Here is a 26849-nt window from a genome sequence, read left to right as displayed (position 1 = left end):
TCTCAAGAGCATTGTAGTTACATTAGAGCGTAATTAGGCGATAAAGCTTAAGGCCATGTAACCCACTGCTAGGTGTCACACTCACAGCTATCCATCTCTTTTACAGGGCTGACAGGGGACAGGGGCACTCCTCTGGGAGCTGGACTATAGTAAATTAAAAATCTCTGGGCATGACAAGGGGGGGTCACAGATATTTGGTTTGACATTCCATTTTGGCTCATAAGCTTTGCGCTGGAGATTAGGTTAAATACAGTGCAGTCCAAATCTTTATTTAAATCATTTAAAAATATTTAGAGACCTTATAAAAATAAGGTCTTTAAAATTATAAAATTGGATTACATTTCTTTATTAAATTAAATGTATGAATGATATTTTAGAAAAATTACAAAATAAAATACTTTTTAACCTCACTGGTGGCATAGTGCTATGAAAAAGTACTTTCCCCATCCATATTTTTTTTTTTGCATGTTTTTCACATGTTTGAGATCATCAAATAAATTGTAATATTAGACAAAGATAACTAGAGTGAATGCAAAATGCTATTTTGAAATGATGGTTTCATTTATTAAGGGGAAAGACCTATCCAAAGCTACCTCACCCATGCCAAAAAGTAATTGCCCCATAAAACTAATAACTGCTTGTGCCTCTCTTGGCAGCAAAAACTGCAATCAAGCATTTGTGATAACTGACAATGAGCCTTTCACATCACTGTGGAAGAATTCTGACCTACTGACAATTTTTTTTTGATTCAGCCCATTGAAGGGTTTTCGAGCGTGAACCTTCTGTTTAAGGTCACACCAAAGCATCTCAGTTTTAGGGCTAGACTTTGACTAGGCCACTCCAAAACCTTCATTTTGGTTTTTTGAGCAGAGGTGAGTTTACCGGTGTGTTTTGGATCTTTGTCCTGCTGCATAAACCCAGGTGTGCTTGCGCTTTAGGGCACAAACTGATGACCAGACATTCTCCTTCAGGATCAAAGCAGCTCCAGACTATCACTCTATTGTAATTTTAAAATTTGTTTGATAATTTGTGTAACAAATATGCAAAAATGTTTGCCCAGGAAGAAGGCAAACATTTTTCATAGCACTGTAAAGTATTAAAGGAGGCTTTGTTAGGGTGTCAGTAAAACCTCGAACACTGAACCATAGTAGGTGTGCTGATATGGTTATGAAATCTTGTAATCAGTTTTCTTCCAGCATGAAATATAATTTATGCTCATTAAAAATTACCATAGTTTAATTTTTATCATTTAAAATTGTGATTTCACAATTAAAAGCTTGAAGAAACTGCATTATAGCATGGTGTCACTTTGTGTCTTTGTGGTCTACAGTAAGTAACAATGAAACGTAAGACAAACCAGAATGTGGTCAATATTTTCCTGATGCATCATGTGATTTCCCCATTTTTCCCCAGCTCACGAACGACGCAGGGCTATCATCAGCTTGATATAATATTAGAAACCAGTCTTGAGAGATAAGGTGTCTGCTGAAGGTCATCTGCGCCCTCTTGAGTGAACATAAGAGCCCTTTGTGGTTGGGTTAAATGCACCTGACAGGCTGTTGGAGGACAATCACCCATTTTAATTGTCATGTAACGGTTTCATGTAGAGCCAAAGTGTCTGCAACACTTCAGTGGTTGGAAATCAGAGCCCAGCCATACAACCACAGATGTGGTTATCTGAACATTTGCTAGAGGAAATAAAAAAAAAAAAAAAGACATTTGGAAGAACATGCTGATAGATAATCCAGCTATCTGCAACAATTTGTTAAATTATAGAGCTTAATACATCTTTTAATAAAAGGGTTGGAAAAATACTAACTGCCTTAATGCACCTTTCAAATAGACTGCTAAATTACTTTTTCCTGTGTAACACCTATCCAATATGGGTTTAATGAACACACTAAATTTCGCAATTTAGTAGAAGCCAAAAATGGCAGGAAACAAGGTAATTCACTACACCCACAATAACAAACCCCTGCCCATTCTCCCTCTATTTCCATGAATGCCATTTCATATTAAGCTGCAGTCCTAATCTAACGTCAAAGACAGACTCATTATCGACAATCACAGGAATTAGTTACATCATTTCACCAAAGTGGACTAATCATTTCCAGGATACTGCAGAAGCAGATAAAAACCATTTGGGAAAAAATAGGATATCTTAAATAGAATAACTGACATCTATATCTTCTCTCATGCTTAGGCTGAAAGGTTTCAGAAACTGCATTAGATGCCATTGAAAATCTGCGGGAAAAAGACATCGCTTATATTTTTCCAGAGCTGCACTGTGCCAGTCGTATATTACCAAATACTGCATTACAAAAGCCTGTGTTGCATCTAATTCTGTCATCAGTGTAACAACTGGCACAGTCTATAGATAAATTCAGTGATAATAATACACTTTTAAAAAGTTTTAGCCCTCTGAAACATCACTGCTGTCATCTGCTAAAACAGCAGAATTAGCTCATTGTTTATAGGTTGGAAGTTACCATAAATCCACTACTAAGGGATATATCTATATCTGGGGAGAGAGAGAGAGACAGAGAGGGAGAGAGATGTATATACACACACACACACTTAAAAATGGATGATGAAAAAAAGGATGATTAAATAGGCTGGGTCATCAAGTTTAGTTGTTTTTTTTCTCCCAATTTTCCCCAGTAATAAACCTGGATCTTGTTTAGGCCAAAGACCTCTGATGTCTATCAGCAGAGGTCACTGTCTGGGGGCAAGTGGAGCCCACAGCAAGATGAGTGGATCATCACTTTCCCTCAACACATCATCAAGAGAACAATCCTTATTGCCTTGACACATTCCTAGCATTTCTCCAGCTGTTGTTCATGCAGGTAGTATGTGACAAAGTATAAATTAACTTCATGATGGTCATATTTGAACATTTATTAAATTCCAAGTATCAAACTGTGAGCACTGAAAGACTGATCCACGAACAGCTGCAACTGTGCCTTGTTAAAATGTCAAAATACCAAAAAGACCAAGGGGAAAGAAAAGTCAGAAAGGTACAGTATATACAAAAATGATTTTAGTCGAGAAAGAACAAGACAAATACATAAAAGAATGAAATATTTAACACAGACCAGAAACGAGCAGAAAATGTAACAACTGTTACTTAAATTACAAATGCGGTTTGGGAATGGAAAGAAATGACAGGAAACGATATAGTAATGGTACACTGGATGCCAGCAGATAAATCCAATGTGATAAAGGCTTCAAAGGCAGAGGGAAGTCTTCCTCTGTGCACTTAGGTTGACCTGTAAACCAAAAAACACAAGAAGAGATTCAATTAACTTGAGCAATCACTGAATTGATACATGGAGACAAGTCATATCCCATTTGGTAACTACAGTTTTGTATCATTGCTTCTTTTCGAAGTTCTCGACAAAAGCCACTCACCTTTTAATTAAGTCGGTACTTTAAAATTACTTTTAACATCTGCTTATTGAGATTACAATCAGTCTTTCTACATCTAAAAGCTCCAATGAAAAAAAAAAGCACATTTAAGGCATCCTGAGGTGAAGGAAAAGATAACCTTAAAGAGATTTGGATTTTTGGCCAGAGTCCCAGTATAGTCATGGCTATGATATACACCACAAAGATAAGCCTCAAAATGCCAGGTCGTGGTTACCAAACACATGACAAGAAACTGTTGAGCTCTGCAACCAGGTTCTAGGGACAAGTATGGCTGACGGTGAAAGAGACAATCTGGTATTTGAAAAGTATGTTGTGATGTTTATAGACTATTATGGATGTTTACCTGCCAGTACCTATTCAGCTTACTCAAATAAAGCTGAAAATGAACTCTAATAAAATCTATGATTTATTTCAAATTAGATATAGAGGGAAATATTAAGAATTCCTTTTAAAATACTTTAGGTCTGGATTGAAAAACAAGTCAAAAGAACACCTCAATTCTTTTGACTTTGACAAAACAGGGGTAGTATTTATAACAGGCCCACTTTAATGGACTGCCTCATGCTATATAGAAGGTTTATGTTTATTTGGTCACTGAGTAGATATTTATAACAGCCACAGATGTACAAAGTGAAAGGAGGACTTCAAGTTCTCATCTATCTTTCACTATCGGATATTGAAAAGTGGATGGACAGAGATAAAGATCAGCATATGCTGCAGCTCGACCTGCACATTGTAAACAGCACTGCTCAGAGATTCAGCGGTATGAAACTGCCATTCTGAGCAGTACAGCACAGTACACAAGAGGAAGACTCACTTGGGCTTTGTCTCGGCATCTGTGACCTGGCGGATAAAGATGGCATCCTCTGGGTGGCTGATGTCTCCTTTCTCAAACATGTAGGAAGCGGCGATTGCAAGCATGGTGCCATCATTATTAAAGGCCAGTGATGCAATACTGGTTGGATACCGATGGAACTGACACAAACGCTTCTTGTTGAATGGATCCCAGATGTTCACAAAGCCATCTGAGCCACCTGGTAAAAGGAGAGGTTCAAGGTCAACCTCAAAAAGTTTTCGGCCTTGTTATTGCTGAGATATGGATCTATATTAACAAGAGTTCTGGATGCAACCTTAGCAGTTAAGAGGTGAAGGTCAGAGAAAAATCTAAGATATTTTCTGTAGCTGACTCTTTTTGTATATACATATATAAGCTAAGACAGATCTAAGAATAAACAAATACCTGCTTTTGTCAAGTACTAACTAGCCAATCTTACCTGTGGCAAAGGTGTTATGAACACTGTGAAATGAGATGGCATTGACAGGATAAACATGCTCGATTCCTTCTTCCTTCAGCCTGTGGCACTTGAAAGCGTATTTCTTCTTCTGAACTTCCTGGCTTGGGTCCAGGTACTCTACAGCTACACGTCCCTCAATTGAACTCAAGACATACCCCTGGAGCCAAGACAGAAAATATGAGGTTAAAATTTGACTCTATATTATCAGGTTCTATTAAGAACAAATTATCAGCCAGGTTTTAACAGTCTTCATATTTTATAGTCTACCTGTTTGTTGGGGAAGGCTCTAATGCAGCGCGTCTGATACTTCAGACTGGACTCTCTTCTTTGCTGCACATATCCCATGTTTCTCAAATCCCACACCAGTACTCGTCGTCCTGCTGTGCCAACAATCAGCCTATCTCCAGCCACAGAGAGGGTATACACCTTTGACAAAGACAAGTTATGAGACAAGATGGCGACATCACTAGCAGTGCCAAAAATCATATGAAATGTATATGCATATGCATACAACATTACTTAACCACATCCAAACATATTAAACTTAACATCTTTTTCTTTGTTAACCATTATGGGAAAGTAAATGAATACAATTACAATGTCTAATGTAGGGAGCTTTCTAGAAAATATATTAATAGCTACATCACTGTGTACCAGTATTAGGAGTAAAGCCAAAATAAAATGTAAATAAAATCCATCAAAAAATTTTCCTGTTTTCATTAATAGTCTTATCAACTCATTCTCAATAACAACTGCTAAACCTGTAATGCCCTCCTGAGAATCCAAAATACTTTGTTGCTTTGAAAAAGGATGAATCTCCAAAAATGTCATGTTTTCTTTTTTAAACTTTAATAGCAATTCTAGTGATTTAGATCTGAAAACATGTATATAACAATCTTATAAACAATATGGTTAAGCTCAGCGGTGGCTCTACTGCTTTACCTTGTCTGGCTGAGTAAAGGTGCCAGCGTTGCAGGGCGTTCGTGGGTCCCACAGTCGAACTGATCTATCCCAGCTACCTGTTACCATGACATTAACTTCTGGGCAGTACTCTACACAACGAATGGCAGCATCATGTGTTCCAACAATTGTGTCTGTTTAAAGAGAAGAAACCAGCAGAATATAGATGAAAGCATTCCAACAAATATGTTTTACTACTGGAAGTTTTTAATCCACCTACCAGATTAGTAACATACCTTGGTCTGTGTTCAAATCATGCATTTTTAACTGTGCATCTAAACCTCCACTCCAAGAATGTGTTGGATCCTGAAAGTTAAAGGTTTATCATTTGAGCACACCAGACTTCAAGGCTATAACATAACAAGAAGAAACCTAAGCAGAAAATATGTGACCTACATAAAATGCACAATCCAGAACTGGAGCCGTGTGCTGGTACTTCATTCGCATGGTGTTGCCTCCCACGTCATAGAGACGGACAGTGCAGTCCCAAGAGGAAACCAGGAGAAACTGGGCTGTGCTGGGACTGAACTTGACAGCAGAGATGCCATCCTCTGGTCCCTGATTGAGCTTGTACTCGTTTGAGCCTGTCATCTGCAGCAGAGAAAAATGAGCAGGCGATTTCAACTTTAATAGTAATCAACCCTGCAAGGTGTTTTAATGCAACCTAACTGACATTTAGACTGGAATCACAACAGGACACAACAGAGGTCAAACATTATAAACTGGGCTGTTAATTTCGATCTAACTGCCCAGTTTTAAATACTGCTCCACTATGAACATCTATGACACTGTCAAAACACATATTTTATTCATTTCCTCATTCATTTGGAAAAAAAATGTCTGTACAGAAATTTTTAACACTTTATTGGGCAAGGAGCTATATTTGGTAACTTAATAGCCAAAATTAGCACCCCAATGCTTCATATTGAAATTGTAGAGCCATGGATTCCTCCCAGTGAGTCAGCAAAGATCAGGTCATATATATATATATATATATATATATATATATATATATATAGTTCCAGTTGTATAGTTGTGATAGAAGTTGACATAGGTGTTGTTTGTTTAGGATTTCTAGAAATTTGAGACGTGTGTGGCATAAAAACTGTAGCAACATATTTGATCATATGACCTGTTCACCTGAAACTGGTACAAGGGATGTCAAGTCCATTTTAGACATACACCGGATGTATCTAGCAAGCCATACTTGTGTTATGAAAAACAAACAAAATAAAAAACTATTATAAACGTAGGACAGCAGATGTCAATTGTATATTGAACCTTGCCACAAGTTTGTGTAATAACATAAAGTGATTCAGTGACAAATGTATTCCACTTGACATTTTCAGGCTATAAATAGAACCACAGATGCTATATTTAGTTCATTTTATAAGCATACATCCATGTATTTTTTCCCGTGAGTCTTGTTACTGCTAAAATTGACTTAGTATTTCAATATATGCGATTAATTTATTTTGGACTGAATTACATGTAAGAGAAAATAAGTGGTACCACCACTAGTTATACCATTTTTTACTCCTTGTTATACATTTACAATTTCTGCATCACCGTTTTAGATTCATTTTAGGCTTCACTGTTAATGCGCACCTTCAAAGATGGCTGGATATTTATGTTCTCTCTTTTATTTTGCATTTGTGTAGTTGGAACTTTTTTTTTAAGTACCATGCCGTATATAAACCCTAGATCCAGGTGGATACACATGCAGCGAAAAAACTTAAATTGTTGCTGAAAATGATAAATATTTAGTTACAATGTCTTATTGGAAATTATGTCACCTTACAGAAGCTTCAAGTATCATAAGGCCTGTGACAGAACAGGACTGCTGTTATCGTTGTGACAAATGCCAGTATTATTCAAGATAAAAATGTTTCCCTAAAATCTCTAAGTTTTTCCAGTACTTTATTTTATAGACACACTTTTTGGAAACATGTTTACCTAAGATGGGGAGAAGTCATTATACTGATTGTGATTTGCAACACAACGTGCTCCAATGACACTTCAGATTTGAAATTTTGAATTTCCACGTCTTTCAGTGATTCCCTTATAAAGGGTTACTATTACTTAGAAGTTATTAGTGGCTTCAGTGAAAACCAAACATGCGTTTTCATACACATTATAAAGCTACATAAATTCCCTGGTCGCAAACACAGCCTAACAGCAGTTGGTTAAAGGCTTTGTTGCTTGTTTTCAATGCAGCCCACCGACAGAATACCCGCCCCAAATAGTAGCTAGCAACCATATAAACTAAAATACATGTTTATATGCCTTTCTGTCAGTTGAATGACTGCGCTACTTGTGACTTTATAACCGCATTACTTTTTGTTCCACACTGACTGGACTCATTGTTCAGTTAAATCCAGGAATTACACCAAGCCCACTACTACTCTTGCCACTGGTGTTAGCTAATGCTAGCTCGAAAGGGCAAAAGCAACGAGCACAAATGTTAGTAGTTTCACTTCACTTACCGCTTCAGTCAGATGTCGTTCGGACGTGATCAGTTGGTTTATTTGCCAAGAGCGATTATTATACCTTTTTAGTTAACTATAAAAATATATGAATATACGAGAACACAATGTGGCTGCGTGAGGATAGCTCGCTACCGACGGTCCACAAGGCGCTGATTGGTTGAAAGAAATGTTCAAGTTCGCGCCTGCGATTTCATTGGCTGAGCTGATTTCTATGGTTATTTCCGTTGTCTCAATACAGAACACGTGACATGGGTCCCTTTTCTGTCTTACGCCGTATTTCTTCCTAGAGCCTACTTTCTAAGATGAATAGGCCTGATATCTATCTATCTATCTATCTATCTATCTATCTATCTATCTATCTATCTATCTATCTATCTATCTATCTATCTATCTATGCAAGCATTTATCTGTGGTTTTACTCTAAAATCATGAAGTTGTATAGCTCATATGTTAAATAAACAGGTAGCAGAAAAGCTGAGAGAAAAGTGAGCACATTTTGAAACAGGCACCTGTACAATGCGCCTTTTTTTGTTGTCCATTTTTTTGTTTTTGGCTTTTTGCTTTTGCTTTTTGAAGTTTGACTAGGAGTTTACCACATAAATTAACCACCATAAATCAACCATATTGAGGCACATGTAATGGTATATTTTAGTTTAAGCTGCTCTCAAGCGCTATTCAATAAGGAAAATAATAAAAAAGAATAATAAAATAAAGCATATAGTAACGTGATGACTTTATGAAAAATTAAGAAGGCCGGCTCTCAATCTTTCTGATTCATTTTGTAATTTAGGCTAGTACATTCTAATTTGTGTGGATATGTGACAGTTTTCTTCTTCTAATTATAGGACATGTTTTCCGCAATACTTTTTCTTAATTATATAAAGCAAAAATTATATGATGAAAAGAGCTGACGTTGAGGCCTAAATGCTTCACAGAAACCCAACATTTGGTTCATCCAACGTTCCTATTATTTAGAATGCAGTTGTTTATTTTTCTAAGTGATCGGTATAAATATTGTTGCCACTCTAATGCTGATCCGTGTTTTATTTTCGATAGGCTCGAAAATAAAACACGGATCAGCATTAGAGGAAGCTTAAGAACCCTTAAGAACATACCCCTCACAAATGTTTGAAACCAAGAACGACATGACTTGAATAAACATTCGTGTTGCACACACCAAGGCTATATAAAAGGAAACATTTCTTGCTTGAATTAATTTTTACTGAGTGCGAGACCATATAATATACAGAATTTCAATAACAACATCAGAAGAAAACCATACACAAAAAACAGAGGCTTTTTTGGCTTTTTCATGGCTTTAAAATTACGCCAACCACTGCGTCAAAAAGACAAATGCCTGTATCATCTGCAGTTGTTTTTTTGGTGGTGGTGGTGGTGGTGGGGGGGGGGGGGGGGGGGGGGGTGTCTTTTAAGAATGACATGATTGTCCTGACTATTACCAAGTGAGCTATAGGCCTATGGGAGACAAAGGCTGGCAGCCTAATTTAAAGCCAACAGTATTGCACAATATTGAAAAATATTAAAATATTTAATTCCACATTCAAACACTGACACAAATCTCTGTAAATTACATATAGACAGCCAACCCTGTTCAACTTAATACGTTCAAATATATGCACCCAAAATGGATCATAATAATTAAAAAGAAAAAAGAAAATAACCAGAAAATCCATTACTTTTGTTCCCCACACGCGTGGGAGCTGTAAAAGGGACCCTGTCTTGCTCAAGGACACTTTAGTAGAAGAAAGCATGATTACAAATAATAATAATAATAATAATAATAATAATAATAATAATAACTGTGTCCGTTCAATCTACAAAATATACAAAACAATTTTTTTTCAGTTAATCACTCTCATTTAAAAACATATGTACAATGCTTTATGACACAAATGTTAAACGGGTCTCAGCAGTGGGACTGGGTGAGAATAGTACATGTGGTGGGGGAAAGCCAGGAGTGCCTGGCCGCCCGGTGAGTTTGTAGCAGGGCCCCCGCTCGTTTCTGGGGCTCCATTCTCGTGGTAGAGTATGGGAACCCGCACAATCCTCTGTGCCGCCGCATGGCTCAGGTTGGCCGCCTCCAGCTCGGCGGCCAGCTGCCTTTTCCACTTATTCCTCCGGTTCTGGAACCAGATTTTCACCTGCGTCTCGGTTAAGTGCAGAGACGCGGCTAGGCCTGCCCTCTCTGAGCTGCTCAGGTAGCGCTTAATGTCGAAAGTGGACTCCAGCTGAAAGACCTGACTTCTGGAAAACACGGTGCGCGTCTTCTTCTTCCGACAGGGCTTCTTCTCGGAGTCCAGCTCGTCGTTTTTTCTCCTCCAGTCGTCCTCCTGGTCTGTTTCTTTCTTTGGCTCCTCCGAGTCACTTTCATCCAGGGCGATGTCATCGTCGGCGCTTTCATCTTTGGCATCTTGATCACTTTTCTGGAGATCCGGAGAGCGCCTGTCCGGTGCCTGTGATGCTTCTCTTAAGCTGACCTTCTCAGACCCTGGAGAAAAACATTTTATTTTGTTAAAACCTATTCTTCAACGACAAACAATTCTGCAGTGAAAGCTATCCTACCTCTATTCTATTTTCCCCTTTATGTAATTGGTTTATTGTTGGGATACATTAAGTTTAATTTAGAGTTTAAAGTATTTAAAACGTTTTTATTAAGATTTACGTATCCATTCACGATGTTGAATACACCACAGCTTTTTCCGATAGAAGAACGTGAATTAATATTAAAACACTATACGTCCCTCGTCTAAAGCAAAACAATAATTTACCTCCAGTCCTAAAATGTGCTCCAAGCGTGTAGGGGTACCACCAGGTAGATGCTCTTTCCAGATATTGCGCGGATAGTCCAATTCTCTGTGCTGGCAGCTCAAATCGAGGAACAGACAAATCACCGAGCCGAGAAAAGAAACTGCCTTCCAAAACCCCCTTGTGCGAGCTGAGGATGCTTTTTGGCTTCGTGGGTTTGTCTTCAATATTCAGCAGGTTCTTTATGGAGAACGGCGAGTCTTTTGCAGGTTGGCGAGCCTCTTGAGTATCAGAGTCTGCCATCACCGTTTACTGTCCGACAGGGATCACCATCAAAAGCTGAAAAAAGATATTAAACAGATCTAAAGGATTCTCTGGCGTTAAAGTCCGAGCTAAAATAGTTCGCATAAGATGGAGGGAAAACTCAGAAAGTCGCGTAAAGCTGTGCCCAGCTTCCCCCCCACGAGAATGATCAGCGTGAGAGCGCAGAGATCACTGAGTCAGACTTGCTCCCGACCGTAGTGATGAAATAAAAATGCCATCCGAGTTAAAGCGTGCTCGGTCGCTGCTATTGGACAGGTACAATAGCAAATGGGATTTGAGATGAAACCGCGTGGGGGTCTGACAAGAATGGACTCCAAAGAAAAAGGCCGCGCGAGAGTTTTGGCTTCGGGCTCAGCAGTACGCACCCACTTGTCAACCAATTAGATAAAAGAGGAAAATGTATCAGGGTTATGAGGGGTGTGCGCGAGCCACAATTACCTGTCAGTAAATTGAATAAATGGTCCATTGATTAAATGGTCCAGCGAAATCAAGCAACTTAGCCTTATTAAACAAATTACGCATAGGGTTTACGCACGAATGTAAGCTACGATATACAATAACAAAATGGCGAAGTATTATTCTTAACGCACAAAAAGATTCAGAAAATTGTTAAATATTTAGTCATTTAATGATTTTTGTCATTAAACGCGGACGCTGAACACTATGACGCACGATTTCGGCGTGCCACTATTCTGTTGCGTCCTGACGCGCGTGTGTTCGGCAGGAAAGCTGTTCGTTTCACCTGCACCGGAGCGCATTGACTTCGGTGTAATTTTATTAGCCAGGAAGCGCTACAGGCAGACATCAAATTGAATGTTTAACCATCGTGATAAAGTCTTTTCACATCAGCTTAGTACCAAAGCAGACAAACCCACAGGGGCAGCAGGTGATCTAATGCGCGAGGATGACAATAGGCCTGTTTCTGTCACACATACAACAGTGCTAGTACTTGAATTAAGCAAATTTCAATTGTGTACCTGAAGAGACATGTATAAGAGCTGTTTGGTCACATTTTATTTGTGCGTATGATGAACGAAAGAAAGACCAGGAAAGAAAATGAATTTATAAGTACACTGCTTTTCTGATCTCTATTTAGACTAAGAGCATATATCTCCAAAAACGGAAGAGATATCAACATTTTGCGTGTCTATTTGGTATAGGCATACACAAAGAAAAAAAAGAGACACTAAAAACATTTAAGATGCACCATTTAAACCAAAGTTGAAGCAAATGCAGAGAACTAATCAAACAAATTGAATTTGCTCAACCTGCAAATATGCAGCCTGTCCTTTTAGCTCGTGGAGCGCTCTCCAGCTCTAGAGGACAACACTGTGTTTTGTGAAAAGCTACTTGAATCCTTGCATAATTAGAGGTCTCATAGCTGTGTTAAAGATGGGGGCGGAGAAAGAGGCTAGCTGAGCAGCATTTTGCCGATGCAAAGTGAAAAGCAAATAGCTGTGTTTTCATCAGATTATGTTCATTAAAGAGAGGGGGGGAGGGTCCACGAGTCAGAGTGGATCAGAGGGGCAAACAAAGTACACTCAATCAGTGATGTAAATGCAGGCTTGATTTTCTGTTCTATCTTTATGTGATTAAAAAAAGACAGAAATTTAGGTTTAAAGAACAGGTGTTTGTATGCAATTACACTGCAGCCTAGCACGTTTGATTCTAACTTCTATCAGCAAAGTCCCAGCAGTAAATAACACTCAATTCATATTTAAATTCAAAGCTTTTGTTACAGATACAGTGGTGGTGTCAAGAATTATACTGATCGTTTAGAAACACACACATAATCCTAAATTTTTATTTGTATAATACATTTTTCAAATGTATTATACAAATACATGAAATAAGAAGCAAAAGCAAATTTTAATATAAAATTATCTGCTACAAAAACATTAAGTTTCTGTATTAGGAAACGGTGTGACTAATGAAAATCATCAAATAGTATCCGTGTCTGTTTTAATTTTTCCCTCTCCATTATTTAAAAGTAATAAAAAATATCACCACATAATTATTTGTAAGAAGTCTTGGCTAAAAGTTTAAAAGCTGTTCAAACAATAGACCTTATTTTGCACAGCACATGTAGCCTGTGCAAATTTAATCAGTCACACCCACAAAATTATCAATGAGTTAATTATGCAAGGCGAGCTCTTTTCATCTGAAGCACCGGCATAATTAAATTGATATAAAATATCATTAGAGGTGACAAGCTGTTAAAAGACATGATAATTGACTGCCGCTTCTGTGAGCGGCTGTCACTCGGGAAAATGCTGCCATCTAGTGAGAGAACTTGGTATTAACCTGGACTCCTCAGCAAATACAAACAACCATACACTGCACTACAGCATACTTCACATTTAATAGTACTGACAGATCATTCTTTACAGATGACTTCCTAAAAGGATGTAGAATCATACAGAGAGAACACACACCTTTACATCACTGATCTCAGTAATCGCAAATCTTCCGAAGGCACCAAAACATAATCCTAATCATCAGCTTTCAACAACTAACTCCCACATTGCAAATGTATGGATCATTTATGTTACTGTTACATTAATAATAATCCTAGAACAAATGTGGGGTGAAGGTTGTAAAGGTCTTAAAATGATATACAGTTTGTTACTCATTGTATTTGAATCGATGGAAAGCTCACTGAATACAAAAAGCAAAATAAACATCATTAAACCAGAGCAGCTTTATCTCTAAACCTGAAGAAACGTAACCAAAACACCAGTAACTATGAGCTGCTGCACGAGAACTAATCTATAGTAGTATGGTCTGGATCAATCCCTTTATAATCACTGGGGGGAAAAATGCGGAGTGTAACATCGCAGAGTACAATCGTTTAGGCTTTGCTCATAGAGTTTCAAACATTGTACTCCTTATCAATGAACTTGGCCATAGTGGACAGCTGGATATTCGTCGTGCCCTCATAAATGGTACCTGCACAAAGAGAGAAAACAAAGCATTAGCACAGATTCCTGCCATACACAACAAAGTCCATTTTGTCAAACTCCTCTGCACACTACATGCATCCGCCGCTTTCACTAGCAGGAGACAAGGAGGCTTAGCGTGGAGCTAGGTCTGCCGGTGCTCCAGCCAGAGAGCTCGGGAGCCAAAGTGGCAGTGATGAAAGGAAAAGTAACATTTTGAAATGGCAGCTTCCTTGGCTGTGTGCTGGTATAATGGCACTCTGAGGGGTCAGACTGGAGAATTCCAGCAGAGTCCAATTACAGCCACTGCTATCGGGCCTTCTCTCTCCGCCCCACTCTGCTCCAATCACGAACATCTACACCTGACCCTCCTGTAGCACTCACAAGTTTCGTTCTTTTCACAGTAGGACTCCAGCCACAGTTACACTAAGTACACCTTATTTAAGCAGCAATCTCACTAACAGCATACAAACACAAGCCAATATTTGCAGAGTGATCCAGAGTCCAAGCACGTTTGTCGAGTTAGGCTCACCAATTTTACAGTCTCTGTAGTATTTTTCAATAGGGTAGTCTTTAGTGAAGCCTACTCCTCCCATCCACTCGATGCACTTTGATGTGGTAAGGGTGGCAACCTGAAGAAAGTAAATTATAAAAAGAGACAGAGAAAATAAAAAGACTTTTTGAGTTGAACTTGTAAAAATAATTACTAGCTGAGATAGCAGCAGAGATATCACAGAAATGATAGGATGTAACAGAACCTAAAAACTGCCATGGCTTCAGGAGAGTCTCAGCAACAACTTTTACTTCTTCTACCATTGGTTGTATGAAATCATGACACAAATAACGTTATGGCAACATACCTAAACAGGTCCAAAAATATCCTTATTCTGTCCTACAGTGTACTACCACAAAAACAGTAAGCTCACCTCTGCGCTGAAGTATTTAGCCATGCAGGCCTCTTTAATGAAAGTTCTTCCGGCTTCTTTCAGACGAGCAGCGTTGTACGTCAACAGCCGAGCGGCTTCAATCTGTGTTGCTACATGGGCAATTTGGTGCTGCATCCCCTGGAATATAAGGAGCACCAAAAGCAGCATCAGAATTTATTGAACCAAGCCTTATCACCACAAGGTGTTGTAAAAAATCCAAAGTCCAAATATGGATCGTGACCTGGAAGTCAAAGATACGTTTTCCAAACTGCACCCTCTGTCTGGTGTAAGGAACAGTGTGATCAAAGCAACCCTGTGCCAATCCAAGCATCTGAAACACACACAGAGTTAGAACACCGCCCTGCTGAATTTGACATTTTAACAGAGCAGATTTTGTGTTTTAATTTACCTGTGCTGCTATTCCAATCCTACCCTCATTCAACATCCCGATGGCATACTTATAGCCATGACCGATCTCTCCTAAAATGTTCTTCTCTGGCACCTAGAACAGAGAGCAGAGTTTAAAAAAAAATCTATCTAACGCACTTGCCAGGCATTTCTCTGGTAACGTACATGATGTATGGTCGCACCTTGACATTGTCAAAGTTGAGCGGGCAGGTGGAGGAGGCCCGCAGTCCAAGCTTGTTCTCCTTCTTGCCAATTTCTAGCCCCTCGGTGTCCCGGTCCACGATGAAGCAGGTGATGCCTCTGTATCCCTGCCAAACAAAGATGACTTTATATTTACCTTTCTGTCACAGGGGAACGCATTTAATCACCACAAAGCATCAATAGAACCTATAGAGGGTGGGTATTATAAAGTATAGTTTCACTTGATGTTTTTGTTAAATGAATTTGATAAAAAAAAATCCAGCATGTCTTGGTAATTTCCAAGATAAAGAAAAAAACGCAATCAATATATTGTTATTAGCTTATAAGCTCAGAAGCGACTGTTGAGAGGGGCCTTAAAAATCTAGGCTCAAAAAGAAATACTGCACACTCTGAGAATAGAAACATCAGCAGTTACTCACAGCAGAGAGATCCACATTGGCCATTACCAGGAAAACACCAGCATGCTCTGCATTACTGATCCACATCTTGGATCCATTGATTACATAATAGTCCTTGTGCTTTTCAGCACGCGTCTTCAGAGCAAAAGCATCGCTTCCCGACTCTGCTTCAGAGAGACAGAAGCTTCCAATCTGGTATAAATAATACAAAAATACTAATATAAAATACAAATAAACAAGGAACAAATATAGAGAAATTACACATACGGTTTCCAAAAAAGAACGGCATATATATATGTATATATATAAATAAAGCTCTTTGACTTAACAGCAGATTAAACCAGTACAAAGAACACAAATCACATGATGAATGATAAAACAAAGAATGTTTCCTTTTTTTTGATGATTTTTGGAATCAAATAGCAAATCTTTGGACTAATGAGGAGAAAGACCAACAGTGTACAAGCTCAAAAGCCAGAATTCGTGACAGTAAAAGGACACATAAATGCATATCGAAGGTGTCTTATTCAGTGGAAGGCCATGCTTATTTCATGATAAAAGGCAATTAATCACTATTGGTTATGGCCAAGTCCTGGAGAAGAGCATCTTTCAGTGCTCTTGAAGCAGATGAGCTGGAGCAGCAGAAGACCACACCAGGTTTCTCTTGTATAAACTAAGAACAGAAAACTGAGACCACAATTTATAAGGGCTCACATAAACTTGGCAATATTAAAATGTAAAATCACTGTCTGAGATATTTTCATATTACCCTTTAGGCCCCTTAGTAGCAATTAAGCATCATTTAAACACTTCAATTAAATAGTCTTGTTGCTGACCATGTCCACTCCTTTACTCAACTGCTGCTGTGAGCACTAAATAAATAAATAAAACTAAACAGAATTGAAAGCATGATCAGAAAACATTAATCAGTTGCACTTGACAACATTAACATTGAATTGATGTACACTGTTTTTATTTCTTCCAGATTATCAAGCTGCTTACCATGTCTGTTGACAGTCGATTGAGGTACTTCTCTTTCTGAGCTGGGGTACCGAGTTTGACAAACAGCGTGTTGATCAGAGTGTTCTGGATGTCACATAGTACAGCCACAGAGGGATCCACCTTCGCCAGCTCCTCGATGACCAGAATAGAGGAGAAAAACGAGGAGCCAGTCCCGCCATATTCGGGGTCGATCTCAATGCCCATGAGCTGCAAAAATCAAATGAGTCACTAGAAGGGGAAAAAATGACACACTGGCGTACTTTTAATGACATATACGTTAATTCACGATTAAATTAGTTACGTACACCTTGTTCAAAGAGGGATTTGATCACTTCCTTATCCATCTGCGAATTCTCATCCATTTGTGACACAAGTGGGAAGATGCGCTCCTGTGCATATTTTTTCACTGTCAAGCAGCAATGCAGATATTTAGCGTTTTAAGAAACCCTGTCTCCAGCTGTGCACTACAACATGAAACAAGAGGTCCTGCTTACCTGCTTCCCTCATCATGCCTTCCTCCTCTGTGTATGTCTGAAGTGGAGGGAAAGAGGAGACCACCTCGGCGGGATGGTGTGAAGCCACATCTGGGACAGATCTGGAGGAAGTGCTCCTCCATCCTACCTGGCATGCCCCCCATGGACGAGAGAGTTGTTTGAAAGACTGAAAAACAAACAGCAGTAGAAATATGTAACATCGCTTAGAAAATAATTAGTAATGAACACACAGTGTGACTGAGCATTACGCAGTAATCTCGGGCACGGTTGACCACTGTTTGAGGATTGAGTGTTGAAACTATTTTGGGATGAAACTACTTAGGTTTGAGCTTTAGCAAATATTAGCATCAGTTAGCTAAAAACGTCACGTAGGCAAGAGCCAGAGAGGTTACAAAATTCAATGATAAAAAAGGGTTATACCGTAGAAAAGATATTCAAATGAGCGCAGAAACTCTTCAAATGCAAATAATAATGACCTAAATATTCTGTATAACCTTTGAGAAAATCCTGACCAACGGGATAGCCATGATGTTTGTTATGAAACGTTCAGCAGCGTACGTCCACCAGAGGGCTCATTTCTATTTCTGCCTTCAGTGACCTCCTGTAAGAGTCAGACACGAGAAGTTACACTATGTAGGAGACTTTAATGGCAATACATTAATCATTAACATGTCCTTGTGGGATTATCGTTATGAGCAGGAGTGGAGAAAAAAAACATAAATGGCAAGTGCTTCACTGTCTGTCCTGTTAATGTTGTGAATTTTTAACTTTTTGTATGTACTTATTAAATTAAGAAATCAAACGAAATATACAAACTTATGTCAGTGTCATATATGTGTCCTGTGCAAAAATATAGGGCCATTGTTGAAGACTTGTGAGAATGTGCGTGTGTTTCCATCTGTTTGTGCGTACTGAAACCCATGTGCGCGTATTCAGATCTCTGTGTGTGATCCGTGTGGTTCACGCAGTCAGATTTATACATATTAAAAAATATAATAAATAAATATATATAAATATATATTAATGACAACCAGTTATATATTATAGATAGAGTGAGAGGGAGAAAGAGAACGACAGCCCCATACGAAAATAAACATAGGCTATGTTTTTCCGATAATAGAGAAGGCAACAGTTGCGTTTGGGTGGCCGCTAACATATCAGAAAAAACGGAAGCGATCGCATGTTCGCCAGGTAACAGCATGAGATGATAAACTGTCCCAACTCTGCTGTTAGCTCGAAGAAAAAGCGTTTGTTAGAGTTGTTACGGCAAAATATGGACCACAGTAACGATTGTGCTTAATTTGGGTGTTAAAATTTAAAATACAAGAGCTTAAATCTAGGTAATGTTAGCGCTGCTGCTAAAAGCAGTAGGCTAGTCATTAAGAACGCTAGCAGCAGTAGGTTAGCTGCTGTCAGAATACCAAAGCAGACTTGTAGTACATCGCCATCACATTTGAATCTTTTTCTTCAGGCTCAGCACACGAGAAGGAACATGGAGGAGATAAAGACCGAGCCCGTGGATTTTGTAAAGGAATTTCAAGAATACCTGACCCAGCAAACCCAGCATGTCAACATGATTTCAGGCTCCGTGTGTGGTGAAAAAGAGACAGCGGAGTCGTTTCAAGCCGGTGAGAAGGAAGCACACTAATATACAAACAACTGATTTACGTGTTTTCTAAGAAAAATCATATGTTGAAGTCATGCTGTGTTTGTTTGTAGTTGCCCCAAGGTGCGAGCAAAATGGTCTGGACCCCCCGTCTGTGGAGGTGAGACTGTCTGTGGAGGATGGGTCAGATGTGCAGATGGATGGCCTGGAGAGGACCTGCGATGGAAAGTATAAATGCAGCTACTGCAGCTATGCAAACAAGGGCATGGCTCGCTTAATAGAGCATATCCGCATCCACACAGGTCAGCGTTCCCACCATGTAAATATTCCCAATATACAGCTGATAAAGTGAAATACTGAAAAGCTTCACCTTGTCTAAACCTTGTCTAATAGACACTTCCCTACCTCTGTGCAAACCATCACAGTAAAATATGCTGGTTAATATCAGAGTTATAACTGCAATTATTTCCTTGCCCAGGAGAAAAGCCTCACCGCTGTCAGCTGTGCCCATTTGCATCTGCGTATGAGCGTCACTTGGAAGCCCACATGCGCTCACACACAGGAGAGAAGCCCTACAAGTGTGACCTCTGCGCCTTCCGATGCAGTGACCGCAGCAACCTGTCACACCATCGGCGACGCCGCCACAAGCTTTTGCCCACCAGGGTGGCACGCTCTCCTTTCTCCAACAAGAGAATGCTGAGCGCTTTGCAGAAGAGGACAGCTTCGCTGGGGTTCGGGCGGCGCCTCCTGATCAATCTCAACCCGGCCTCTGTGATGATGCCAAAATCGGATTTTCTGACTGACTTGTCTCACAAAATCCACCATTTAAACAGCAGCGAGTATAAGAACGCTCCCAGGGTAGATGAGAAGGAAAGTCGCAACAGGAGTGCTAATGGTTTGACTTTTAAAAACCCACTCGACCAGGTGTCTACACTAGCCGGTCAGTTGGCTGAGCTCCACCCTGAGTCTCAGACTCCCGTGTCCCCAGACAGGGAGTCAATAAAAGATGAGAAGCCCATCCTAATACATAATGTCTCCAGTGAACAGGTTGCAATGTGCTCAAATGGAGTGCAGATATCATCACTTAAAAAAGAATCTCCCACCTCACGCCACGAGAACTGTAGTCCTGCTCTGAGCCTTGGCTTTGAGAACAACATGAACGCTCTGACTGCGTGTGTTAGCAACAGCCAGTCGGGCACACCCGCCCCTGCCCTGACTATACCGGACCAGCAGGTCGTGTATAATTGCCAACATTGTGATATTCACTTTTCTGACAATATCCTCTACACTATTCACATGGGCTGCCACGGCTATGAACATCCATTCCAGTGCAACAGCTGTGGGCATAAATGCGCAGACAAATACGATTTTGCCTGCCATTTTGCCCGTGGCCAACATAAAAAGTGATTCCTGACAGCACAGACTTATATGGAGCCCTTGTTTTTATTATATTGGTTATATTTAGCAACTAAACATAGTGAGACTGTTTAACATTTCATGTTTTAAGTTGTTTTTTCATTTTACACTTCTACATCTGCACTATACTGTTGCCTTACTGCTTTTCTACCTTGATCCCTACTTTGGGCTTGTCGTATTAGTTGTGAACGTACAAAACCACAAATGACACTTTACAACACATCATAGTTTGTTGTGAGAGTTAGTTAATGCCTTGTGATAGCTGTACTCCTTTGCTCATGCAACTTATTGGGTTTGGCATTAGACTGGGATGGGATTTGCAGTGTTTCATCACTTTGGAGTGAGTCATTAGGATTTCATTCAGCCTGTTGAGTAATCACATTTATAAAGGCAGCTATATACACTGATCAGCCAGAACATTGAAACCACTGACAGGCAAAATGAATAACAGTGATTATCTAGTTACAGTGCAATGAAATGGGCTTCTGTGGCCTGTCTACTAACTGGAAGGTTGGTTGGTTGATCCTCAAAGTATCCTTGGGTAAGCTACTGAACCCTCAAACTGCCCCCAAAGTATCAGTTGGAGTGTACGTGAGAATGTTACAAAGTGCTGTGTGAATGTGTGGTGTGATTGGGTGAATGAAGTCTTGCAGCTATACAAGTACCAGTTCATTTGCCAGTGTTCAGATGGGAAGATTTTGCATGTGGCACAATGTGTAGCACTCACGTGGCACATATTAGCACACCCATAACAAGCCCCACAGTGAATCACCCTGCTTCCAACATCCCAAAGGTGCTGTGTCCACACTGTGAATGCTTAGATCTCTGTTTTCCAGCAGGAAGGTGGGGCCCAATTCAATATTATGAGGGTGGTTTTAATGTTGTGGCTGTTGGGTGTGGGGCTTTTTAAAAAAAAATACAACACCAAAGCAGTATTAAGCACCAAACATTTCAAGCTCAACCAGCTTTGTATTCACAGTGGAGCCGTCGAGGTGCCATTCTCACCACCATTTGTAAATTGCTTGTATGCCTAATAATTATACACCAAAGTCTCAATCATGGTTAAATTAGCCAGACACATTCCTCAGTGGGAGTTGTAGTTCTAATATTTATTTATATGTAACCTCAGAGACTACAATTAGTAGGTTTTTTTTGTTTTGTTTTTTAGTTGTATTATATCCCTTTTTAAAAAATATTTATATACTGTCTCAAGTAACTTTGTGTACATACAACTTTAAAATTAATTGTAGCCACTTACTGTCTGTATATTAGCCAATGCTGAGCCATATTAAAGATCCCATATAACCTGGGGTGGTTTATGATGCCAGCTGTCTGCCATCTATAATCCAGTTTGAGTTCCCTTCCCAGACGCCGCAACGCCCATTCACATTCTGGGCCATCTGACCTCAGGAAATCACATGATAGGGTTTCACAATGAGCTTACATGAAACCATGGCTGATTGTGACCTACACCCGTTTTCACACCTTGGCTCGTATGATTAGGTAGAGGATCAAAAGGGGGTCCATTGTCCCTCTTGGAGGGACACTCCCACAGGGCTTAAAATCTGGGACTCTCCACCATTTGACCCTAGAACTGAAGAAGCTTCTTGGATGAGAGGTGAAACATCTTCAAGAAACTTAAAGAAGTCCAGACGCTTTTCTTTCTAAGCTCTATAGATCCCATATAACCCTCATTATGTTACATGTAATGTGAACTAATGTTAGTGGCTTTTCGTTTGTGCAAATCTTGGACACATTAACTTGTTTGTACATGATAATGTTAGTATGGGCAGAAAATGTAATAATGATACTCTTAATTACACCACTGTACCATATCAGGAGAGAAGTCACGTAGACATCTGAAATCAGTTGAGGAGAATTTATTTTAAAAAATAAACATTTCATTCACAGTTGTAATAACCAAGTTATTACATTACAACCATTTACGAGTGTTTCACTTAGTAGCAGAAAAATAATTTTAAAAAAGCATTTTTAAATTCTTACATTTAATAAAATACAGTACATTGGCTATTCAGTCAAGCTTATTTGTCATTCATGATTCTAGACAAGATTTCTTTCAAGTCATCATTAAAAATTTCAGCTGCTCTCTTCGCTGCATGCTCTACGTTGATTTCTTCTCCTTGGATAAATGGCACTTCATGGAGGAAATGTTTCCCCAGGTTATGAAGAAACGTTGCTTTGGATTCACTCAGCTGAGCAGCCAAAGACCTCATGCGTTCAGGAGGTACTTTATTCTCTAAAATTAGGGAAAGACGAGTTGATCATTTAGCTAGGCTTCAAGTGGCAGCATGCTCTGGTAAACTTGAAATAATAAATATTATCCAAAGCTGACCTCTGGCAGTCTTCATGGCTTCAGAGATGAGGCGTCGACAGGCCTGGTCAGCCTGGTGGACAACACTATTGGCACATTTCAGACGATCAGCATCCTGCAAAATAGATGATGATATATGTGCAGGTGCATGTCTTAAGCCAATACCAATGTATATATGAAAACAGCAACATAGATTAAAAAAAAAATCAGTTATGCATGATGGTATTTCTCTGGCTTCTTGTATTTCCACTACTAATGATGCATTCTTATCTCAGTGCAAAACCGTCCTTTTAATATATTTCTAATTTTCCACTTATAATATGTAGTATTAAGGGACCTGTTATTACTATGTAATATCAAGACAAGACTACCTGCTAGTACTGTTGTTTATGATCATGAGTGAGTTTTTTTTTTTTTTTAAACAGTATGTGTTAATAATGAGTCATTGTTATTATTATTGCATGTTGATGATGATGGTAATAATTGTTATATCTTAACCCCTCCCCTTCATTTTTTTCCTTCTCTGTCTCCTTTCCCATCCCTCATCCATCCCCTTAACGGTAGCTTGGTGTAATGATGTTCCAATATAGCTGACGGTTAAAACTTTCAGAGTTACATGGAAGAGGCTCTGGGTCACTTTCTTTACCACTGAGATAGACAAAAATCTATTTTACTCAACTGACAACCCACTTATAAACAGTCTCACTCCTTAGGGTCTGTGGGCTGTTTTAAAGGGGGGGTCATGCTTGAGGTTGGCCCCCTCTGATTAGGTACTGTTGATTTGAGGACTCTTGACGATGCGTTATTTCATACGTTAAACCTTTAGAAATGATAGAAATGATCTGCTTCTGTAGCTACATCACTAGCATGTGTCTCAAGTTTACTCTACAGTGACGCACCTTTTGTTCTTTGTTGTCTTCTCCCAGGCTTAGTGGGTTATTTAGTGCAGAGGAGATCAACTCCATCACCCTCTGGCTGAGGATAAGCCACATAGGAGAACACAGAGGCAACAAATTAAAGCCTGACTTATGAATTGACTTTGGTAATTAATCTTTATGGCTGCTCTTTCTGCTGCCTTACATGTCAGATTTGGACACAGTTCCTGTGCTGTTAAGTGTAATGCTGTTAATCTCCCATGAGTTCTTCTGAGGATTCGGAGACTCCAACCGCTTCACCATCTCCAGTATCACCTCAGTGGGAACGGGCTGAGACCTGCTCTGGTTTCTGCTGATGCATGATTCTAAATCACACTGTAGGTAGACCTGGCAGAAACCCAGCGAATCTGCAACATCAGAAGACGTTAACCTAATATTTGAAGAGCCGCATACGTTAAGTGGCATATTCAGTTGATAAGAGGGGTCTTACACTTCCTTGCAAGCTGACAAACTTCATATCTCATACTTGGATAGTAGAAGTTGTCGTCCAGTAGGAAGACGAGAGGTGGCTTCAGACCTTTAGGCCCCATCAGACCTTGAGTGCACTGTTCCCAGGCAGCAACACTGATCCCAGAGCTGCTTGGTGCCTCTGGCAGTATTTCTGACTTCTGCAAGAACTGCTCAATACAGTACAACACAGCTTGTCTGTGTGACTTCCATTCAGTGTGCTAGAGAGGAGAATCAGTTCTAAAATTACTAGGACATACTCAAGCTACTTATGATGTATGGAGACAATATGGATTTTAAAAACAATCTGCTGCAGAATAAAAGTACTTTGAATAATTAATACAGTCACATATCGTGTAGCAGAAGGTAACATTACAGGGAAATTAAGAAGCTTGTTGTTTATGTTGGCTCAAGACTTACAGCAGGTTGTTTACTAATGTTGGGTCAATCCCCAGCTCCTGGATTGTATATGATGAAGTGTCCTTGGACAAAATATTTATCCTCAAATATCCTATGATGCAAGTGCTAAAATTTACCATGGCCTAAACTATCTGATGTTTTATCTATGTCAATGTTTTACCCTTTCCTAAACTGGGAAAGGGTAAAACATTTGATGGAAAAGTGTAGTGAGAGTTACCTGAATTAGCCAAAAGACCCCAAAACAAATCTAACCTCTAATCTTCAAGCACTGAACACATGCAATTTACTTACATGGATGGGTACATTGACCTAACTTAGTGCTGTCAAAGAGCTAAATTTTTTTTTTTTTTTTTTACCTTTTCTGTTAATTAGCACCAAACTATGTTATTTAATGTAAAGCTGTACTATTTTGATTGCGTTCTCTAATAGTCATAATGCCCTACTATAGATAATATTACGCAGGATGGTTGGTTCACATTACATTTGAATCATGTCCTTACCATTTCTTGCAGGTTAACACCATCCTCGACCACTTTGGTTCGAAAAGCTTGCTCTGGGATCAGGTCATCGTATGGCACCACAGTGGCTCTCCATCCATGCTGTGCGGCGGTACTGAGAATCCGGCGGGCCAGGGTGGACTTCCCAGCAGCGGGTAGCCCGCAGAGGACACACAGACAGGCCGAAGCCCTGCTGACACTCACGGCCTCCTCAGTTGCCATGGGCTACGAAAGAGCAGCTTCACAACCTAGCTTCTACTACTTACAATTGTACTCTGTTTGCAGCCATGTTGGATATTAACTTCCTCATATTCTTCCGCGTGCCATTTCCTACCGACGTCCTTCAAAATAAAAGCACATAATATTGTAAACGACGTCTTGACCAACCTTGTGTTGTACAGTACTAAATAATATTGTAAATAAAGGATCTAAAGGATTGGAATATCCAAATAACTTTCAAATACAAAATACAACGACTAGTGACATAAAACGAATCGCAAATTGTTTTAATGACTTTTTTCTTGATGTTGGTCCTAGCTTGGCTAAAGAAATTGTAAAATCTGGGCACCCTCCTAAAACTATCAATGTAGCAAACTCAATGTTTATGAGGGGAGTAGATGAAGAGGAAATTATGGATGTAGTTACATCCTTTAACTCCAAGAAACCAAATGACTGTGATGGCATTGATATGGACTTAATTAAAGATATTATTGGATGTATTGTGAAACCATTTACCTACATTTGTAATCTGTCATTACAAAGTGGATTATTTTCAGATAAGATGAAAATCGCAAAGTTAGATCCAATGTATAAAGCTGGAGATAGCAAACTATCGGCCCATCTCTCTACAACTGCAGTTCTCTAAGATACTGAAAAAATATTTTACAATAGATTATATGACTTTATCACAAAAAAACAATGTACTATATATAAAGCAAGTATGGATTTAGACCTAAAATGACCACAATGCATGCCTTAATGGAGTTTATAGATACAGTAACAACTGCTATTGAAAACAAAGAATATGCTGTCTGAGTTTTTTTTAGATTTAAAGAAAGCATTTGATACAGTTCATCGCAACCTTTTACATAACAAACTACATATGGGGTCAGAGGGGTGGCATTATCATGGGCTAACAGTTACCTTAAAAACCGTAAACAATTTACCCAAATAAATGCCATAAAGTCAGAATTGAAATCCGTTGTGTTCCAAAACTGATCCTTGGGGATCAGTTTTGGGGCTGCTGCTTTTCATATTGTACATTAATGAGATATGTGCAATTTCAACATCTTTGAAAATAATATTATATAATATAATACAAACTTACTGTGCTGTGGAAGTAACTTGGAACAACTTCTGAATGAACTAGAATATGAATTAAATAATCTGAAGACCTGGTTTGACCATAATAAATTAACATTGAACCTGAGTAAAGCAAAATTCATAATATTTGGGAAATGCACATATTCTACTAATAGTAAACTGACAATAAATAACAGTACCTGAAATAAAATTCCTTGGTGTGATAATACATCACAAACTATCCTGGATTCCAGACATTACTT

At 39.2% G+C, this 26849-nt stretch overlaps 5 protein-coding genes across 10 annotated transcripts; 1 reads left to right on the top strand and 4 right to left on the bottom strand.

Moving 5' to 3' along the window:
• Window positions 1-2883: 2883 nt before the first annotated feature.
• bub3 (BUB3 mitotic checkpoint protein) lies at window positions 2884-8320 on the bottom strand. Of its 2 annotated transcripts, XM_085416671.1 has the most exons (8): window positions 8171-8320; window positions 6081-6275; window positions 5921-5990; window positions 5667-5818; window positions 4992-5150; window positions 4704-4881; window positions 4247-4463; window positions 2884-3269 (listed from the first exon to the last, which is right to left on the bottom strand). In XM_085416671.1, exons 2-8 carry the CDS (start codon window positions 6273-6275, stop codon window positions 3260-3262), a joined length of 981 nt encoding a protein of 326 aa, XP_085272797.1. In that variant the 5' UTR covers window positions 8171-8320; the 3' UTR covers window positions 2884-3259. The 2 variants fall into 2 exon arrangements, with proteins under 2 accessions (XP_085272797.1, XP_085272798.1); XM_085416672.1 differs by lacking the exon at window positions 2884-3269 and having other exon boundaries at window positions 4243-4463.
• A 1064-nt stretch (window positions 8321-9384) lies between these two features.
• Window positions 9385-11560, bottom strand: hmx3b (H6 family homeobox 3b). Its single transcript, XM_085416670.1, has 2 exons — window positions 10963-11560; window positions 9385-10682 (listed from the first exon to the last, which is right to left on the bottom strand). Exons 1-2 carry the CDS (start codon window positions 11240-11242, stop codon window positions 10090-10092), a joined length of 873 nt encoding a protein of 290 aa, XP_085272796.1. The 5' UTR covers window positions 11243-11560; the 3' UTR covers window positions 9385-10089.
• Window positions 11561-13606: 2046 nt separating this feature from the next.
• On the bottom strand, window positions 13607-19311 carry acadsb (acyl-CoA dehydrogenase short/branched chain). Of its 3 annotated transcripts, XM_085416662.1 has the most exons (12): window positions 19178-19311; window positions 18126-18232; window positions 17632-17797; window positions 17443-17543; window positions 17138-17344; window positions 16157-16327; window positions 15719-15844; window positions 15538-15630; window positions 15370-15459; window positions 15129-15266; window positions 14735-14834; window positions 13607-14212 (listed from the first exon to the last, which is right to left on the bottom strand). In XM_085416662.1, exons 2-12 carry the CDS (start codon window positions 18156-18158, stop codon window positions 14136-14138), a joined length of 1302 nt encoding a protein of 433 aa, XP_085272788.1. In that variant the 5' UTR covers window positions 18159-18232; window positions 19178-19311; the 3' UTR covers window positions 13607-14135. The 3 variants fall into 3 exon arrangements, with proteins under 3 accessions (XP_085272788.1, XP_085272789.1, XP_085272790.1); XM_085416663.1 differs by lacking the exon at window positions 18126-18232 and having other exon boundaries at window positions 19178-19306; XM_085416664.1 differs by lacking the exon at window positions 19178-19311 and having other exon boundaries at window positions 18052-18162.
• On the top strand, window positions 18256-22813 carry LOC146663763 (zinc finger protein Pegasus-like). Of its 2 annotated transcripts, none has more exons than XM_085416665.1 (4): window positions 18256-18971; window positions 19103-19259; window positions 19351-19539; window positions 19716-22813. In XM_085416665.1, exons 2-4 carry the CDS (start codon window positions 19124-19126, stop codon window positions 20642-20644), a joined length of 1254 nt encoding a protein of 417 aa, XP_085272791.1. In that variant the 5' UTR covers window positions 18256-18971; window positions 19103-19123; the 3' UTR covers window positions 20645-22813. The 2 variants fall into 2 exon arrangements, with proteins under 2 accessions (XP_085272791.1, XP_085272792.1); XM_085416666.1 differs by having other exon boundaries at window positions 18771-18822.
• Window positions 22530-25625, bottom strand: pstk (phosphoseryl-tRNA kinase). Of its 2 annotated transcripts, none has more exons than XM_085416669.1 (6): window positions 25288-25625; window positions 24351-24537; window positions 24066-24267; window positions 23885-23960; window positions 23007-23100; window positions 22530-22910 (listed from the first exon to the last, which is right to left on the bottom strand). In XM_085416669.1, exons 1-6 carry the CDS (start codon window positions 25504-25506, stop codon window positions 22696-22698), a joined length of 993 nt encoding a protein of 330 aa, XP_085272795.1. In that variant the 5' UTR covers window positions 25507-25625; the 3' UTR covers window positions 22530-22695. The 2 variants fall into 2 exon arrangements, with proteins under 2 accessions (XP_085272795.1, XP_085272794.1); XM_085416668.1 differs by having other exon boundaries at window positions 24351-24588; window positions 25288-25623.
• Between the last annotated feature and the right edge of the window lie 1224 nt (window positions 25626-26849).

This window comes from Rhamphochromis longiceps, linkage group LG8, assembly GCF_057381845.1.
Source record: "Rhamphochromis longiceps isolate RC_006_pf linkage group LG8, R_longiceps_female_GT1.1, whole genome shotgun sequence".
In the NCBI taxonomy this organism is placed as follows: domain Eukaryota; kingdom Metazoa; phylum Chordata; class Actinopteri; order Cichliformes; family Cichlidae; genus Rhamphochromis; species Rhamphochromis longiceps.
The sequence above is the reverse complement of the archived record's forward strand: the minus strand, read 5'-3'. Positions and strand labels throughout refer to the sequence as shown.

Excerpts from the sequence above, each read along its gene's own strand:
- acadsb (XM_085416662.1), bottom strand. The coding sequence starts at position 18,158 with ATGGCTATCCCGTTGGTCAGGATTTTCTCAAAG. Across the intron at positions 17,798-18,125 it reads TGGTCAGGATTTTCTCAAAG|TCTTTCAAACAACTCTCTCG; the intron begins GTTATACAGAAT and ends TTTGTTTTTCAG. Across the intron at positions 17,345-17,442 it reads AATCCCTCTTTGAACAAGGT|CTCATGGGCATTGAGATCGA; the intron begins GTACGTAACTAA and ends TGATTTTTGCAG.
- pstk (XM_085416668.1), bottom strand. The coding sequence starts at position 25,506 with ATGGCAACTGAGGAGGCCGTGAGTGTCAGCAGGGCTTCGGCCTGTCTG. Across the intron at positions 24,589-25,287 it reads GTGTTAACCTGCAAGAAATG|CACACTGAATGGAAGTCACA; the intron begins GTAAGGACATGA and ends TCTCCTCTCTAG. Across the intron at positions 24,268-24,350 it reads TTGTCAGCTTGCAAGGAAGT|ATTCGCTGGGTTTCTGCCAG; the intron begins GTAAGACCCCTC and ends CTGATGTTGCAG.
- bub3 (XM_085416671.1), bottom strand. The coding sequence starts at position 6,275 with ATGACAGGCTCAAACGAGTACAAGCTCAATCAGGGACCAGAGGATGGC. Across the intron at positions 5,819-5,920 it reads TGATTTGAACACAGACCAAG|ACACAATTGTTGGAACACAT; the intron begins GTATGTTACTAA and ends CTCTTTAAACAG. Across the intron at positions 4,882-4,991 it reads GAGCCTTCCCCAACAAACAG|GGGTATGTCTTGAGTTCAAT; the intron begins GTAGACTATAAA and ends TCTTGGCTCCAG.
- hmx3b (XM_085416670.1), bottom strand. The coding sequence starts at position 11,242 with ATGGCAGACTCTGATACTCAAGAGGCTCGCCAACCTGCAAAAGACTCG. Across the intron at positions 10,683-10,962 it reads AGCACATTTTAGGACTGGAG|GGTCTGAGAAGGTCAGCTTA; the intron begins GTAAATTATTGT and ends GTTTTTCTCCAG.
- LOC146663763 (XM_085416665.1), top strand. The coding sequence starts at position 19,124 with ATGGAGGAGATAAAGACCGAGCCCGTGGATTTTGTAAAGGAATTTCAA. Across the intron at positions 19,260-19,350 it reads AGCGGAGTCGTTTCAAGCCG|TTGCCCCAAGGTGCGAGCAA; the intron begins GTGAGAAGGAAG and ends GTTTGTTTGTAG. Across the intron at positions 19,540-19,715 it reads GCATATCCGCATCCACACAG|GAGAAAAGCCTCACCGCTGT; the intron begins GTCAGCGTTCCC and ends TTCCTTGCCCAG.